Below are 19,221 nucleotides of genomic sequence, written 5' to 3'. Positions count from 1 at the left end.
GACTCTACATCAATCTCTACATCAATCTTTGACTAACATGCGATGGAAATTTTGAAAATGTATTTCTTAGAACTTAAAAACCCGATGAATCAATATGGAATATAGTAGTAAAGGAGGTTATACAATTAAAAGTGCTTATCGTATTTATATTGATACATTTATTGATGGTGAGGAGTGGAAGATTGAAGGGGATTGGAATAAATTATGGGCTATGCAAGTTCCCCCAACAGTTAAAAAGTTTATGTTGCAACTTGGTTATATTTCTACTAGATAGAAGGTTAGCAGCAAAGGTGTAGATTGATTATCAGTTTGTGTGATATGCCAAAATGATACATAATCTCTTTGACACATTTTCTTTATTTGTGCTGAAAATGTTTCTTGTTGGTGGAAAACATAATTGGCTTTATTTGGAGTCTCTTATTGTGGAAGTTCACAATTTTGATTATATGTTATGTTAAATTTGGGGTGTTTGAATGTTCAGACAGCTACAGTTTTTTTCAGTTGTAGCATGGAGTTTATGGAAGAAAATGAACTTTTTGATGTGGAAAAACACACGAGACATAAATGAACTTGTTGTTTGTTGACTTTAAAATTTGCACAACAACTTTAAAATTGTTTGTTGACATACAATCAACAAATAGCAAAGTTGATGCTGATAGAGCATCAACCTCTTATACTACTCGCAATAGTTTTTATTATCAATGAAATACCAACAAATAGTTTTTAACCGTTATAGACTTGTAATACTTTATTAGTACATTTTTCCATGGAAAAAAAGTAATAATATAGAAAACATTTTTCCACTTGATTGCTTTACTTTCCGCAGGTTTCTTTCTTTCTCTCATAACTTAAATCTCAAGTATCTCTTTAAAATAAATCATCACAAATACAATGTGTTTTACCACCCTTCAATATACATATACTGTATTTTTCAACTCATAATTAAGTAATGACATGACACAACCACTATATAGAGAACACAACACAAGTGAGCACTTGATAGTTCAGAGTCTGCTTTCTCTATAATTAACAAATACTGTTGTTCTTTTTCTCCATTCTCTCATGGGTCGCCATTCCTGTTGTTTAAAGCAAAAACTAAGAAAAGGTTTATGGTCCCCTGAAGAAGATGAGAAGCTATTCAATTACATAACCATCTTTGGTGTTGGATCTTGGAGTTCTGTTCCCAAACTAGCTGGTATAATATTGTTATTATATACTTACATTACATTTCAAGTTATTATCAACATATTATAATATATACTCACTTTTTATGAATCAATTGCAGGGTTGCAAAGATGTGGAAAGAGTTGTAGATTGAGATGGATAAATTATTTGAGGCCTGATTTGAAGAGAGGAATGTTCTCACAACAAGAACAGAATCTTATTATTAGTCTTCATCAACTACTTGGAAATAGGTAACATATCATAATACACTGAACAATAGTTTTTATATTATTATTAGAAATCGAACTCGATACCTGAGAATATTTGCGACACTCTCACACACTGCACACCAACCACTTGCACTAGACTTGGTGATTAATAATTTCAAATAATGTCAGATGGGCTCAAATTGCAGCACGATTACCCGGGAGAACTGATAATGAAATAAAAAACTTTTGGAATTCATGTTTGAAGAAAAAGCTTATGAAGCAAGGGATTGATCCAGCTACACACAAGCCCTTTCTCAATTATGAATCTCTTATAAAGGAAGAGAAAGAAAAATCATCAATGCTAATGCCACTGTCTCAATCTCAAAGGTTTTTAGCTACACCAACAATGCATGAATCCTCACTAATGAGTGATTTGAATCACTATAATAATATTGTTGACTTAGCAGCTTTAACAGAAGCATCAAGAAAATTCCTCATGAATAAACCAGCAGCATTGGATTTGGATCCATTATGCTACTTTGAATTTCAAATGGATGTTGCTCCTTTTGATTATAATTTAAGTTTGAGAAATTATCAACCAACAAGCCTTGAACAGAACCAATTTGGAAGCAATTCAAACTATTTCTTTACTTCAATGCCTTGTGTAGATAGTTCAGAGTTTTCAGACAACAACAATAACTCAGCTTTTTTGGTGAATGAAAGTTCAAGCAACAGCTCAAGTATGAGTGTTTATCAAGGAGCAAATGAAGCTGGTTTTTCATGGAAAAGTGAGAACAAGTATTTGGATCCTTTGTTGCAGTTTCAAGTGAATGCAGTAAAATCAGAAGAGTTTAACAAAACAAGTTCATGGCAAGAAGGACTGTTGCTGACTCATAATAATTCAATAGATTTCAATGCCTGTCCTTTAAGGTCACTGTCAGAAGATCATAGTACTGAAGCTAATTTTGATGTGTTTCAGCATTTATGAAGTGTAAATTTTTTCAGTAGGAAAAATAGAAAGACGTTGATAGCACAGGAAATTAAATTAAATTTCTAGCAAAATTTATTTTTCTTTTGACAGATGTATCTGATTTGATTGACTAGTATTACATATTGAGAGTGAAGTTAATTTTTCACGGTTCTTATTTTTCCACATGTCAAATAACTTTATGAATTAAGTATTATGTGCAGTTATATTTACACAGTCACAATAAAAAAGTTGGCAGAAATAGTTGTAGACATATCATGATTCATCAGTGGCGGAGTTTCACACAAAGCCTTAATTGGAAAAACTTTACTGGCATATGATTATGTATTATCTTCTCCTCCTGGCAATATATGAGCAATGGTGTTAATTTGCTCGCATATGATTATTTATTTTTGATTCTGCTGCGTGCAGGGACCACCATCCACGTATATATATTTTCTGAATAAGTCCCTCCAAAAGATAAAGGTCTATGTGCAAATACTTATCTGTATGGAATACTTATTTTTTTCTTCTTCTTAAAATATATGGAAAATATCACTAAAATTAACTTTTACAATTGCGAATTTTCAAATTCAAATCCAAGATAAAACGTTCAATTTAACAATATGGATATTTCTATCTTGCTTGCTAAAGCAATCACATCTCTAGCTCGTTTCCACTTATTGGTTGATATACTTCATTGTAATGTACACATTATTATACATAAAATGTTATAATCTTTTTCTTGTAAAAAAAAAAAAATGTAATTTAAGCATATCAATTTACAATAACTTTTGATATATTTAAATATATTGTTATATAGATTTAATTTATATACACTGTCAGTGAGAAAAAAATTGACACTATATATCAGTCAATCACAACAGTTACATCATTAAAAACATTTGACTTTTATCATAATTACATTTAAAGTCATATCTATATAAATGATTGCAATAGATTAACGATGTAAAAAAATTTACACTAACAATTCATAACAAATGAACTCTTATTATAAATAAAGTTGAAATAAATATGTCGTATAAATCTAGATTCTCTAAAATATCACATTAGATCTAAACATAAAATTTAATGGAATCAATCTATTAGCTCTTTTTTTAGAAAATTAGCTAGCTCTTTAGTTTTCCTAAAAATACGTTAAATTACTTATTTGAAGGTCTTTATATAAAATAGATTTTTTTAAAAAATATATTAGATTTTTAATAAATTAACAAGTTATATTAGTTTTTAAAAAAAATTATAAAAATAGATTTTTAAAAAGTTACATTAGATTTTTAATAAATTAACAAGTCATATTAGATTTTAAAAAGATCGGACTCGGTCAGAACATAAAAATAAATTCATGATGGACTTGTTAGACTCAATTAGAAATTTATGTCTTGATTTGTTTTATCAAATCCGTTTTAAGTCTTGTAAAGTCTAATTCGTTTTAACCTATTTTCAAACTTAATTCGTTATAAAATTAGTTAATGAGAATCAAATTCAACACCTTATAATTCTCACATCGAACTTTAATATTATTTAGGCTTAATTACAGTTTTAGTCGCCTTATTTTTATTCATTGACGAAATTGGTCTCTCGATTTTAAAATCTGACAATTATCATTATGATTTTTTTAACTAACAAAATAATGATTTGACATACTTTAAATAACGTGACATATGAATAATGATGTAGAATGATTAACATCTATAATATCGCAATAAAATCTTCTAAAATCTTAACTTTTAACTTCGGATTTTTATCTTTCGATTTTGTAATTTAATTAATGACATATGAATAATTTATGTATTTAAATAGTTCTATATCATAAAATCGTATATCGCATCATTTAAAATATATCAAATTATTATTTTTTAATTCGAAAATATAAAAAGAAAAAAAATTATTGAATTTTAAGATACAAAAATCAATTTTATTAATTGATGAAAATAAAGAAACAAAAACTAGAATTACCATTATTATTTTTGTATTATATGTAAGTGTTAAGTGCATATAAATGTCCTAGTGTGTTATAGCTCACTTATGGTTTCTGATTTAATATTTGATGAATTATTTGATCAGACAGAACGTGACTGTACATTTTGCTGGTTCCTTAATTTTTGTACAAATCGTACTTAAAGTGTTTTACCGTAGCTATGACTAGTCGGCGATAATTGTACTAAAAGGTTGAAACTACATCCATGCATGGCCATGGCTGCAGATTATTAATAACAAGAAGTTGATTCAGTCACAGCTACTCTGCGTTGTCCCCGCTCATAACCAAAGCTTCTGCCGTCGAGCCACCATCTACCTCTCTTTATCAATCTTTATATTTTTGTTTGTTCTTAAAAAGTATATGAAAATCACACATATAATTGCCAAAAATATGAAATTTAAATTCAAATAAAATATTTAATTTAATGATATTATATTTTCAGTTCAATATTTTACTTATACGGATAAATTAATTTTTTATTTAACTTCAAAAGATAAAACAACTTATAACATTTCAAATTATATAGCAATTCCATTATATATCATGTATCTTTTATTTTATTTTATAAAGAGTGTAATAATACATACAATAATAATAAATACTGGCGAAACTTAAACAAATAATTTAAAATATTAAAATTTTAAAATTTTAATTAATAAGTTAAATATAATATAATATTTTACTTTATATTTGATTTTTAAGATTTAAATTTATAACATAAACTCATAAATTTTTTACAAACACAACTAATAATAATTATTGCATTTAAAAAAATATTAGTATATACACTAATATATTGTATAAAAAAATACTATACAATATAGAAAATTTTAAAATTAATTTTCATAAGTATTTTTGTATATAATTCTTAATTTAAAATATATCTTTTATGATTATAATAAATTTTAAAAAATTATAAATATATAAAATATTATAATTGACAAAATTAAGAACTAAAAAGTATCTAATAAAATATACATAAGTTTGTATGATACACTAATATGTGCAACACATGTGACTTTTTTACTATGTGTTTTTCTGAAATACATAAATGGAGGGAGTAGTATTTAAGAACAAATGTTTGTATTATTGACGAGAGAGATGATTAAAGCACAAGTATAATATATAGCATGTTCACACCTCACACGTTTTTCCGTAAATTACCCAAAGGTTCTGCCGCCAAGACACGATAATTACATTGCGGAGATGAGACTGTGACCTTGTGGTCAAAATCATCATTTGGAGTTCTGAGCCAAATTAAAGTCAATAATGGACCCAATTAATACGGTTTTTTTTTATAATATTTTATTTTTATTATACTTTATTTAAAAAAACTTAAAAACTAATATTTCAAATAAAAAACTAATTTAAATAATTTATTATAAAATATTATTTTAAATGTTACATTTATTTGTTATAATTTTTTTAATAATAGAATTTTAAAAAAATCAAGAAATTTTTCATAAAAAATTACTTTGTGAAAAATATCTTTTAAAAATAATGTCTTTTTTTATTATATTAAAAAAAAATATGTTAAACTTTTAAGTTATTAAATATTAAAATTTATTTTATAATCATCATAATCAATTCACAAAAATAATTTTTATTATTTTAAAATACATTGTTAGAAAAATTATTTTTATTAATATAAAATAATTTTTTTAAAATATTTAATATGAGGTTTAGGTGTGATAGTTGGGTGAAACATTTTTGTCTTCATGTTTTCTTTTTACAAAACTTATGTTTGTTGTTGGTGAAAGTGAAATAAAAAACGAGTGCCGACGCAGCTGCTTTCCTGCTTAATAGGCAGCTTGGGTGCTTGAGTACTACCGTTTTAGATATAAATAAAAAAGATGAAAAAGAAAACTTGGAAAAAAGGGAAGAGAAATATCAATGAAAAGTGTACGAAAACAAGAAAATTCAAACATTGTATTTATTATTATATAGATGAAAGTAAAATAGGCATGCTTTAGTTAAAAGAATGAATAATATTATTTAAACACAAAAGTCTATATAAAATAATAGAATATAACATAAATACAATATGAAATATAATGTTATATTTTATTTTTTATAAAATATTAGAATATTATATTTATGATTTATTTTATATTAAATTTTATGTTTTAATAACGTTAATTTTAAATAATTCTAACCAATTGAATCAGAAATGCTTTATGTTTTTGTAACAGAAGTTCCAACATACTTCGAAAGGAAATCAACGAAGGGAATGTCCGGTACGTTAAAGTCGCTTTTCCATGTCCCCCCGTTGGTGGTCACCAAGGTAAAAGTAATTCTTGTGAAACGGGATTTTAATTGATTTTGTTAAGATATTACATTTATTTTTAATTATAGACTAAATTACATCTTTGCTCCCTTAACTTAATTTCAGGTAACGTTTTAGTCTTTTATCTTTTTTTTTTCCGACTTAGTCCTTTATTTTAATTTTAAATGACAATTTGATATTTTATGTTTTAAAATTTTAACAATGTTATCCTTTTTTATACAAAAATTCAAAAAAAAATTAATCAAAACTCATAAAATTAATTATATTCTTCAATATAATACAAATTTAATCAAATTCGTAACGTAAATCTTCAAATAAACTCATATTTTCATACTTTATTTGATATTGTTATTAATAAAGGACTAAATCGGGAAAAAAATAAGATAAATGACTAAAACGTTACCTGAAATTAAGTTAAGGGACCACAGATGTAATTTAACCTTAATTATAATATTACTAATTTAATAGGTGTATTTTTTTTTAAATATACTTCTTAATAATATTACTAATTTATCTTGAGATATCAAAAATTAAATTTAACACATTTAAATACAAAAATTATTTTATAAATATATAAAATAAATACATAAACTATTTTATCAACTTTTCTTAATAAGAATGAAAAAATAATGAGTGTTTATAATAATAGATGAATGTAGTATTGTTTAAAGATTTGGTGGTGGCTTAAAGCAATGTTGAAAGATTTTGACTTTGGAATTGATCAATGGTGGACAAATCCACTTGATTGTTTAGAGATTGTTCTAAGATTGCTAGCTTCTGATTTTGAAAATGATTTCAAAACTAAAACATGTTTATGTAAAATAAGAATGAGTTGGTTTTTTATTGAATTTTAAAATAGGTTTTATAATTTATTTTTTCTTTTAAAATTAGCAAGTGATCAATTAGTTGATGTTAATTTGTAGGGCAACAACAACTACAACGATTGACCATCAGCTTCAACCACCGTAACCACGCACGACCAACATTGTCACTGATCATCTATTTTTGGCAACTGCTGCCACCATCGACCACCTAGTTCCAACAAACATCGACCATTACCACTACTTCGACCATTGTCAATCATACTTCGACCACAATTTAGGACCACCACCACCATCATCAACCTACTTTCGACAATTGCCAACCACTTCTTCTGACCATCGCCACCACCATCGACCACCTACTTTCAATAACCGTTGACCACCACCATCGTTGGTCAGACTCCAACCACCATATCTGATTATTGATCATCTCATTTGACTGTTGGAATTACTTTCGAGAATTAATTACTTATATAATAACTACTTTATACAAGTATAACTTTCAACTATTATTATTAAAATTATTATAAATAATAATTATAATATTTGATTTATTTTAAAATAATTAAAATTTAATATATATATATATAATTATGTAATAATATTTTTTATATTTAATAAATTAATAATAAAATGTGGTAGAAAGAGTGTTTTAATTAAAAAAAAATTGAAACTCAATTCTAAAAATAAAAAATTAGAAATTGAAAACTAACTTTAATTTTTGAAAATTTGAAAATATAAAATTAAAAACCACCGTGAAGTGGCCCTCAGGTCTCTATAAATTTTCTTGATATTTGGTTGTGGTTGTTTTCTTAGGGGGTGGTTTTTAAGTTTGGGGCTGGAGGTTTTTTAATATATTTTGTATGAACTTGTTCCGTTGGTTATTTAGGAACTTTTTGTGCTTAAATACTTAGTAATATATTGATTTTAGCTTCTTAAAAAAACATTGAAAAAGTCAATTATTTCAATTTTTAATAGTAATTTATTATTTTATTCTATAAATAGCGGATTATGACACTCATTAGCATTTCTCATATTTAATTTAAGTCCCCCTCAAATTACTTCAATTTTATCAATACCGAGTAAAAGTTACTTACTCTTTTCTACATTTCAAAATGACTTTTGATTTTTAATATATAATTTTAATTTTATGTACAATGTAATTAATACTATTATATATTAAAGATACATTAAAATAGTTATGTAGTTAATAATTAAAATTAAAAATAGTTTGTAAATATTCACACTTTCCAATATCAAGATATTTTTTAACAAAATAAAATTATAAAGACTCACACAATACCTAAAATATTATAAGAATAAAAATATTATGTATTATTTTCCTCCTGTGGAAAAATGTCCACTCTTAAATCCTTTTTTTTTTCCTTTCATTTTTTAATCTCTCTCCTATTAAGGGGTCAAAATAGACTACACTCTCAGTTACAACTGGAGAGAATCTTCTCCCATCTCAACAATGATATCATCTTCTCTAAACTATTATGATAAGAAAAAAATTATATATATTTTTCAGTTGTTGTTTACTTAATTACTCCAAATAGTGTTAAATAAAGCATAACTAAAAGTAAAATAAAGATAAATTGTGAGTAAAATATATTTTGATCAATGTGTGTCTTAAATTATATTCGATGATCATGATCAACTAAAGATCATGCTCTAAATGTTGTATTTAGCTATAGGCGCATGGTCATAGCTGAGATTGTTGTTTGTCTTTGCTCATCTAATAATATCACACTTTGTGCCATTTTCTATTACATGTGTGTCATTTGCCTCTCTCATATTATGTGGTTCTTAAAAAATAGTCATCTCATAGTTGTCTTATTGTTTTTCGATTTGTTTAACTCAAAAATCGTCAAAAGATAAGTTTCAAAATGCTGAATTATCTCCCAACACCACTTCTTAATCATATTTGACTTAAATAGAAATAGAACTTGTTGTGACTAGACATACTTACCTCTAATACTTTTGACTATGTATGTATTAACCTATTATAGCCTCGATTACTAACAACTACAAATATTTTTAGGCCTAAAGAGATTCATTAATCAGAATAATTACTATATGTATAAATTATAACTAACTGATCACTAGTAAAGTTGGGATCCATTACTTAACTTCGGAATTGCGTATATTAACTAACAATCATCTTTGTTAAAAAGATAATTAACAAACATGTAAGAAGTCCTAGTACGTTTAGTTCTGTCTTATACACTTTTTTTTTTATCAATTCAGTTAAAATGTTTATAGCATAAATGATTGCTAAGTTGATTTCTTTTGCAATAGACACGAAAATCAAAGAGCTCAAGAGAAGGAATCTAGTGAAATGAAATTAGGTAGACAACAATGATGCGTGGTGATTAATTGGGGTTGAATAGAATGTTAATAAAGTGATGCGTTGAACTTAACCTCTCATAGCATTAATTTGGTTCTAGAGTAAATATATGGACCCTGCCATAGGGGACATGATACGAATGAAAGACAATGTCTCGAAGATAGATATTTTCACTGTCATTGGGAATAATGATGAATCATTAGGCCAAATATGTGGAAAATAATATATATAATTACAACCTCAAGTCAGAAGGTAATTAACGAATGATTTATAGATTGTAAGGTGCGATTGGAAAGACATATTCCCTCCAGAATCATTACAAAATAACTTTTTAACGATTGTGTTTGACATTTAGCGATTAACATGTACTATAAGAGAGTTGTTAGAGAGTTAAATAAGTTTTTCTCTTTATAAATATATACGTATTTAGACTATGAATTTTTTCTTTAAAAATGATTTTTTAAATATTTTTCGTTAATAATTTTAATTTTTTAAAATTAATTATTTTATATTTTTTGAATTATTTCTTACATGTATATTTAGAACAATATAAAAATTCTTTCTATAAATTTTTTGAATTTTTATATAAAAGATGAATTAAATATTATTTTTAAAGCTTTCAACTCTTAAAAATTCATATAGAGATTTTTATAATGTTCTAAATATACTTTAAAAAATCATTTCTAAATTTAAATGATACACATGAATTGACTTACAAAATATTTGAGGGACTATATTGTTTGAAGAAAAATTTTAAAAAATCTAAAAGTAAAATATGATATATTTATAGGATCAAAAACTTATTTGATCCAATATTATAAATGAATTTATAAGTGGGAGTTATCTCATATCATTTAAATAGATTTTGTAAGCGTTGAGGTATACTCAACCCAAATTCTAAAATGATACTAAAATTTATTTAAGATATATTTGTCATCTGCTATTAGATTACTATGTGAGATCACTCTCTAGATGTTTAGGACAAGGCTAAGTTGGAGTGTGCTAAATGTCCCATGTGGACAAGATTATTTGAAAATATATTATTACATGGTAAGTCTCTCCTCTTAATTACTCTTTTTGCTTCACAATTAGTGTCACTTTAATATATAAAAATTATTTTAAAATAAATGTTACTTACAATTTTTATTGCCATTTTAATTATTTTTTCTCTATAATATCCTTCAATGATTACTTATACATAATTATAAAATACTATTAATTTGTATTAACAATAATGAAAACTCTACCAAAAGTTAATATTGTTAGTTTGATAAAATTACTTTTTTTTTTCTTTCTAATTGTTATATTTATTAATATATATACAAAAACTTTAAACAACTTGTGAGAGAGAGGGAGTACAAGTCAATTTTTAAAGTTTGAATTAGACTCAATTTATAATGATCATTTAATCAAGTGTTTAGTTAATAAGTAATTTGATGATATCTATTCAATACGAGATATATAAATTTTTTTTTTATTAAATCGATATAATTTAAATCATTATATCTGTTGTGAAAATAAAAATCACCATTAACCATTGTCCATATTAAAATTTTTCTATATTTTCGTACAAAACTACGTAGTTTTTTAATCTATACATACTTTAATTTGATTCTTTAACTATGTTCAAAGCGAATAAAGAAAAACTGATATTCTAAGGACACCCCTTTCATCAATTACAGAATGAAAACAGATTTTTTGGCTTTAAAGTGATCTATGACTTTAATTATTAATTCTTTGCCGTTTTTATTATTGTGATTTGTGAAGATGGTTACGAAGAGAAAGCGAATAAGCTCGGAAGTACATAAAGCATTCCTTAATTTGAACGTATCAATATCTCTTGAAAAGATAAACCGTCTTTTAAAATGTATTTTTCGCTAATTTTAGTTTTTGATTTATAATCACGGAACTTTATATGATATAATGCATTGAATATTTCAATTTCGCTGTTATATAAAAAAAAATGCACAATACAGTTGAAAAGCGGAATTGGATTAAAAAATCTTTAATTTTTTCACTTGTTTTTCAAAATAAAAAATTTCAAAGTTCAAAAACATAAAATTTTTAGAATATTTAAAAGTTTCGAAATGATAATTTTTAGAATTTTCAAAACTTTCAAATAATTCAAAACTTCCAAAATAGAAAATTTCAGAATTTTCGAAACTTTTGCAATTTTCTATATTTGAAAAGTTTCAAAATATAATTTTTATTTTGAAAATTTAAAACTTACAAAACTAAAAAGATACAATTGTCTTTCAATGTATCTTGGGTAGCAGGTATAGCTGTAGGTGCAAAGTAAAATCCTCTCAAAATATTGGTTTTAAAACCAATTTTTTGTCCATAATTGGTTTTGAAAACCGGGATTTCATAAAAAATAATCACTTTTTAAAACTAGATTTATAAGTCAAAAACAGTTTTAAATTTATTCATAATTATTTTTAAAAAGAGTTCTGTTACCAATTCTGAGAGAGGAGTATAGTATTGGCTTTGTAATCAAATCCAAACTAGTTAGACACGTTGCACAGTATAATTTAAGTGACTATAAAATAATAATAATATATAATTTATGTACCTAAAGAGTTATTTAAAAACTCTCAAATAGTTGCCTGATCAACAGAGATATACTGGAGTGAAGAAAAAAAGGCAAACGCAGTAACACCACCAGATAAGCGATTTCTGAATCTCAATAATATGATAATAACAGCCTACTTATTTTAAGCTTAGCATTACTTTCACATCAAATTTGATAACACAATCCTCTCAGGTACATAGACAAATGTAATGAATATTACTAGCCAACTTTCCCAGCATAACTAGAACATCAGGATTAAGGTCCAAGGTTGATTATTAATATTAATGAAGATTAAAAAAATACAATCTGCTCAACTTGGTGTTTCAGTGGGTGCCAAAATAGCACTTGCATATGTAGTGTATCAGCAGCAGGAAGCCATAATTTTCTAATGGGACAAGCACCTAAAGCTTTGATGCTAACCCGCTCGGAATTGGCTTGGGAGCACCATTATCCTTGATGTCATTGTCTTTAGATTCCGCTTCACATGAACTAGGCGGCACATCCACCGCAGGGGAACAATTGAAGAATCCATGAGGCTGCACACAAGAAGGGAGCTTCATATGTCAGACAATTGGAAAAGCTCTAGATGCACATTATCACGGAAAATGAACATCATAACGAAACACAGTCGCCAAAAATTAAATAAAAATTGAAACAGATGAAACCACGTAATTACCATGAGCATGAAACCAATATGTTCTACTGGCATGACAGGCCAGTCTTCCAGACGAGGAACATGCGTGATTCCAAATACATACCTGAAGATAACACAGTCAATATGGAGAAGGTAAAATGTGAAAACATTTTAGGGAACATAAAGTGAACTCGGAGGAGAGATTGGAATCGAGGAAACAAATTTGGGTTTTATTTTAATAAAAACAAGTAATACTCTATGAAATAAAAATCCCGAGCATGCTATTCGTGCACCAATTTCAGGTATTTGTGTGTGTGAAAAAGAGATAGAGAAAATGAAAGAAAGAGAGAGGACCAAAGAACTATATTAGTTTCTTCCAACGATCGGTCTTGCTTAATCCATGTAGCTAATCCTTCGCCAACTCGTGGATTTTGATTGGGAAATTCTCCTCCAGGAAACATTTCATCACGTGAATATGCTGTTACCCAAACATTGTGCTTCAAGAAAGCAGCTCTTCTTAAAAACTTGGCCTCAGAACCTGCCAACGGCAAGCAGTTTGAGCCTGGTACCAGCTTGTAGCCGGTCAATTGTCCGGTTCTATTGCCAGTTCTTGTGTTCCTTACCTGAAAAGTTATTACCAGAGTTAATTCATGGAGTCAAAATTTGTTAGTACCGTGGATTAACACAATTAATTAAAGCTCTAGTTTTCCATGTTAAGGCATCTATTTTGAATTTCCGACACTGCTTACTTCAATCAGAAGGAAACCATACTTTTTTAAAATCTTACTAATAATAATTTTCAAACCACTGCAAACAAGAATTCAACAGTTTGACAAAGTATTAAATTATAACAATTTTTAGTCAGAAGTTGGCGATAGAGATTGAGGAAGATTGAGGAAGACGTACAATCCAATGCCGAGCAGTCAAAGGATTGCAATCACGCATTGCTTCCGATTCAGATTTGAGCAAAGTCTCTTCGGCATAGAATGCATTATTGTGAATATTATTCTCACCGGGTTCTTCAACTTTCATATTGACCTCCACAACCTAACAAATATATTGAGAGTAAGAATGTGCACTAGCCAAGCCGTATATTTTATTGGGCACAGTGAATGCTCTTCATATGCAAAATTTAAAACAAAACATAAAAGTAGCCAACTCGGTTATTTGGGAAAAATTGGCTACATAGAAGAAACATTATAGCAAACATAGAAAAGTAAAATTTAGTAATTCAATTCAAGTTACCTGATTCAAAGCTTCACCAGGTCTAGAATCGACAGACATGTCCATACGTGCAACAAAAAAATGTTGATGAACTGGAGCATATAGACCAGGTGCAATCATGGTACCATATTTTCGATATTCTCCAGGCATCAAGGCTCCTAAGCTGAGAATTCCAGTTAGCTTGACGTCAGCTTCAATCTTTCCATCCTGGAACAACACAAGCAAATAAAGAACAATTTATACAATGCTGACAGGTCTTCAAGCAAAAATTAAACAGGGGACTGGATATTGGTGAATTTATGCAATAACTGAAATCAGATCAATTCAAAATGTCATTACTTTGTTTCTCCCTTAAAAGGATGATACCCTACTTGCCTGATAAAAGTGCCAAAAAAATGCATACTCATAGTTGGCCACTGTGCATACAAAAGAAACCGAAAGTCTTCTAGACCTTCGGACTTCTGCTAAGCCAGTTCTCCAGTCTTGATGTTTCCAGAGAATCCCACGATCCTCTTCATGCATACATACACAATTTTCGATAGTTTCCACTCCACCAGTGAAATTTGTGAAGTGGGCATCAAAATATTTGATGTAGCCCAAACAATCACATCCCTGTAACAACAAACTTTGACTTTAGACAAATGGGGAATCCAGTCAAAAAGAATAAGATGACAAACAATACAAATACAAGAGATAAAAAATGTAAGTCTAAAACCTTTTTGAGGGAATGCGCATTTTTTCCCAAGCCATCTTCCCCAGCATCAAAAGCATTTTTCCTATAATGTGGATCATTGGGATCTCCATAGGGCACAACCATCTCCACAAAACTCAGCCTATGAGCAACAGGCCGTCTTCCCCGACTACCATCAACATACGCAACAGAATATATAACCAACCCTTCTTTGGGTGTGAATCCAATACGAAAATTCCACTGTCAGCAGAGAAAAAACAAAGACACTAGTAAGATATCAAATTTAGTAATTAATAGTTATATTGCATCAACTCTTTTGACATTCCCAAGATAAATCAATAAGTAATTTGACTTCAGAACATTTACCTTCTGCCATTCAACATAATACCCATTGACACGAAAGCTTGGACCTTCAGGTTGAACAATTTGTAAGGGTTTTACATCACTTCTATCCGAGCCACCTCTGGATTCACCAGGAGTATAGTTCCTCAAGGGATCAACCGGGGGCAGAGGAACAAGTTTACGGTCTTCAAACTCTATCACCACCATGTTTTGCATATCAACAAGAACATAGATTCCCTCAACTGGGCGGGCATAACCATTTTCCATAGGGCAGTCACTCTCAGACCGACAAAATATGAGTGGTTTAGCAAGTCTTCGACCAGGAGCATCAGCTTCACTATGATAACCAACACACCTGCAGCAGAGTTATGCAGATCAAAGTTTCAATAGAGAAAATGCATACAAAAAAAAAAATATAGCAATGTCTACAGACAAGAAAGCTATCAACAATGGACATCCAGTTAGAAGTACCAGGGATCAACCATAACAACTTCCATGTCTTCGATACCCCTTTTCTTCATAGCCTCTATAAATGGGGGATAACTTTTAACAACAGCCTCGCATTCTGCATATTCCTCAGCATCCTAAAGATAAAGAGGATATTATGGAATTAAATATTGTGGCAGATTAGAACTGTAGCAGCATAGCAAATATGGGTAAAATGAACGTCCATGTAGAAATAACAGCTTTTGAATACTACACGATTTTGATTATCTTTCATAACAAAATCTGGGCATCCAATTTCAGATTTGCCAATCTGAGAGACCAAACATTATTTCCTTTTACTTACGTGATGAAAAACCAACACATAAAGAATGAGACTCTATTTAAAACATAAGTTGATCAAAATATGGATCAACTTCTTGCAAAAAGAAAGGGTTGAAAAGTCTAACTGATAAAATCAGCAGGCATACAAACAGGCCCAACAGTCTGGGATTGTTTTGCCATCCCTACACTTGATCCTTATAACTGCCAAGCGAAGGAAAAACTGCAATAGCAAGGATAGCAAGAAATACTACAAGAACATTGAAGTTGCATTTTAATATTTTAATATGCTTTGATATTAAATACTGTTATAGGAAACTTTCGCCTCACTCTATACACATAGGTAAAGGCAAGTCGTAGAACTAAAGATACAGCTTCCATTTATACTGCATAATCTGCAATTGTTTCTCATACTCTATGTGCAAAAGTTTCAGGGCAAAATCAATTGAAAAGTTTCATATCTATTTTTAAAACACTGTAAATGTACACAAGAATTAAAAATAAAATCATAAGTCACAATTACAATATCAACATACCATTGGAGGCTGAACATCAGGAACAACATGTGATGAAATGACTTTTCCTCGATGATGGCCACCTCGAGTTACTGCATGTACTTGTGATAATTCGACAATCCACAGAGCAGTCTCATTTGATTTCTTATTGTAAACAACAAGTCTAGAGCATCTCGGAGGGAGCTTAGTGGGAATTACAGGCCCTCCTTTACTTCTAGGAAGTAATGATGGTTGGAAAGGTGGAAAAAAATAAGCATCTGCCAGTGCAACAACATGTTTATCTGGTTCCAGCAAAACTACTTCAATGAAGCGCATACTATCTCTAAGCTGTAAGGTATAAAAGACAATTGGGGAGGAGAAGACACATCATATGTAATCACTTCTTCAACACAAAGTTCATTCTCTAACAATATCCAAACTATCAAATATACAAATATATATTATTTTAAACCAAAACAAAAAACACATAGTACAGCTAACAACCTCTGGAGTGGCTCCAGCAGCCCTCACAGTTGCCACTGCCACAGATATTTCAGCAGCAGATAAAGGGTCCAAAGGATGACTTGACTGAGGCCTTGTCAGTGAAGTTATTCCTGTGTAACATCACCGCAAATATAATATCAGAAAACACTGTAAAACAAGTGAAATCAAAAAGAACCTACATTCAACAACTTGAAAACAAATGAGGAAAAAAACTCAACTTTAAAAAGAAGTTATAAGAACCATATCCAGTTATCTGATTGGCTACACATACACAAAAACAATTTTTGCAACATCCTAACTTAAACCAGCATCTTGTAAACAAATAGGAGTAGCAATCAGCAACCAGCTAAGATTTTATTTATATTTCACATTTGTTTGTCTCTAAATATAAGACCCTTTGCAAACTTCTAGATACATTTATTACTCTTTTTCTACATATATCGCTTGTTAATACTATCAATGTTAACAGTGAAGGAATCTATACACAAAGGCTAATTTAGTAATAGTCCTACACAAATTATACACTTTAATTACATTGCCAACTTTTCTTAATAAATAGGTGTGTCTTAATGAATCCAAAAACAAATGAGTAAAAAGCGTGTCTAATAAATAGGGATGGAGGGAATAATTAACAACTGATATGGAAGAAAAAAAACATAATATATCAAGATAGAGTAAGGAAAATTGGAATCAGGGGTTCAATTCGATGATATTAAAATCCAACTCAAAAGCCATAGATGAAAACTCCAACTACAAATAATATATAGCATAAAAACATAACAAGACTACTCTTTCATATCTATGAATCTAAGTTATCTAACTTATACATACATAGATAGTAACATGCAAGTTTGCCACCTATACGATCCTTCAACATATGAATAACTTAATAATCATATAATAGGAAAAAAAACATAGGTACATTTTATTACACGCTATTCTTATGATTCTTAAATTAAAATACACATTGTGCGGTTATAACAGAGTTTGAGAAAATTATGAATTTAAAGAAACTATGATTAGTTAAGTCAAGAATCATATAAAGAAATGCAAGTAAGTTTTGTGTCATATAGTATTATGTATCATATTTATTTAAGAATAGAATGAAATTTAGAGTAAGAAAAAAGTAATACCCTTAGCAGTAGGAGCATTGGTGGTGGAAGATTCAGGAAGCGAATCGAGAGGGCGAATCAAGGCAACGTTATTAGCGATGCGATCTTGTGGCTTAACGATGGAGGAAACAGCTAAGCGGGAAGAGTCGCCGGGGGGACAGCAAGGAGGAGACGTCGTCTTTTGCGAAGCTGAGGCCATTGTAAAGGATTCGCTAATTCGCCAATTCTAAGAGCAGAATAGGTATCAAGACAGTACACTGACATGCAGGTAGGGTAACTCACCCTCTTCCTCTCTTCCACCGCGCACAACGTCAATCTCCAATACAGTTACGACAAAAAGAGGAAGAAGAAATCACCGGAAAAGAAAGAACCAAGCCGTGCTACACTCAAAGACGAGAGTCTCTTACATTTATAGTGCCAAATTCAAGTCACGTGTCTCTGTTTTTTTTTTCTTTCAATCTTTTCCTTCCTTTTTTTTTTCTTACCTTTACACTTCACTCTCGTATATATTTCTTTTTTCCTTTTTTAGTTAACTTTTCTTATTTATTTTGAAATAGTTATTATGTTTTTATTGAGAATAAGATGTTACAAATGGTTATTATTGCGAATAAGATGTTACAAATCACGGCCAGTCTCACGAATAAAAACATACCTCTTGTATCTTTGATTCAGCATTAACTAACAAAAGTTAATTGTGAACAAATGTGCGTAAGAAATTAAAAAAAAAATTGAAATGAGTTTATAATGTTTTGATATATTGTTTCTTAAATTGATAATTATTTTTGTGAATTAAATAAATATTTATCGACTTTTGTATTTTAGAAAGACATCATTTTATTGTTTATAAGTATTATATTAATTTTTTTATATTTTATTTATAAAAAAAATATTCCATATTAACTATTATAAATTATAAAAGTTCAAAAAGATTAAATTTTATTTCACCGTGACTGCTGATAAATAATATTCATTTTATTACTATCTTCATTTCTATATATAACATCTCTAGGCAAAATTGTGAGAATTACAAAAGTGAATTGTAATGTTATATTTATTAATAATTTGAATCCTTTTACTAAAAAAGAC

At 28.7% G+C, this 19,221-nt stretch overlaps 2 protein-coding genes across 2 annotated transcripts; one reads left to right on the top strand and one right to left on the bottom strand.

The window, feature by feature from the left end:
- Positions 1-909: 909 nt before the first annotated feature.
- On the top strand, positions 910-2,518 carry LOC101512851 (transcription factor MYB17-like). Its single transcript, XM_004501826.4, has 3 exons — positions 910-1,195; positions 1,286-1,415; positions 1,563-2,518. Exons 1-3 carry the CDS (start codon positions 1,063-1,065, stop codon positions 2,359-2,361), a joined length of 1,062 nt encoding a protein of 353 aa, XP_004501883.1. The 5' UTR covers positions 910-1,062; the 3' UTR covers positions 2,362-2,518.
- A 9,971-nt stretch (positions 2,519-12,489) lies between these two features.
- LOC101512543 (amine oxidase [copper-containing] zeta, peroxisomal-like) lies at positions 12,490-18,565 on the bottom strand. The gene is made up of 12 exons (XM_004501825.4): positions 18,157-18,565; positions 17,024-17,133; positions 16,562-16,867; positions 15,732-15,844; positions 15,285-15,615; positions 14,943-15,158; positions 14,603-14,839; positions 14,249-14,434; positions 13,910-14,050; positions 13,358-13,626; positions 13,046-13,127; positions 12,490-12,905 (listed from the first exon to the last, which is right to left on the bottom strand). The coding sequence occupies exons 1-12, from the start codon at positions 18,332-18,334 to the stop codon at positions 12,771-12,773; spliced, it is 2,304 nt and encodes a 767-aa protein (XP_004501882.1). The 5' UTR covers positions 18,335-18,565; the 3' UTR covers positions 12,490-12,770.
- Positions 18,566-19,221: the final 656 nt, after the last annotated feature.

Source organism: Cicer arietinum, chromosome 5 (genome assembly GCF_000331145.2).
Source record: "Cicer arietinum cultivar CDC Frontier isolate Library 1 chromosome 5, Cicar.CDCFrontier_v2.0, whole genome shotgun sequence".
NCBI lineage: Eukaryota > Viridiplantae > Streptophyta > Magnoliopsida > Fabales > Fabaceae > Cicer > Cicer arietinum.
The sequence above is the reverse complement of the archived record's forward strand: the minus strand, read 5'-3'. Positions and strand labels throughout refer to the sequence as shown.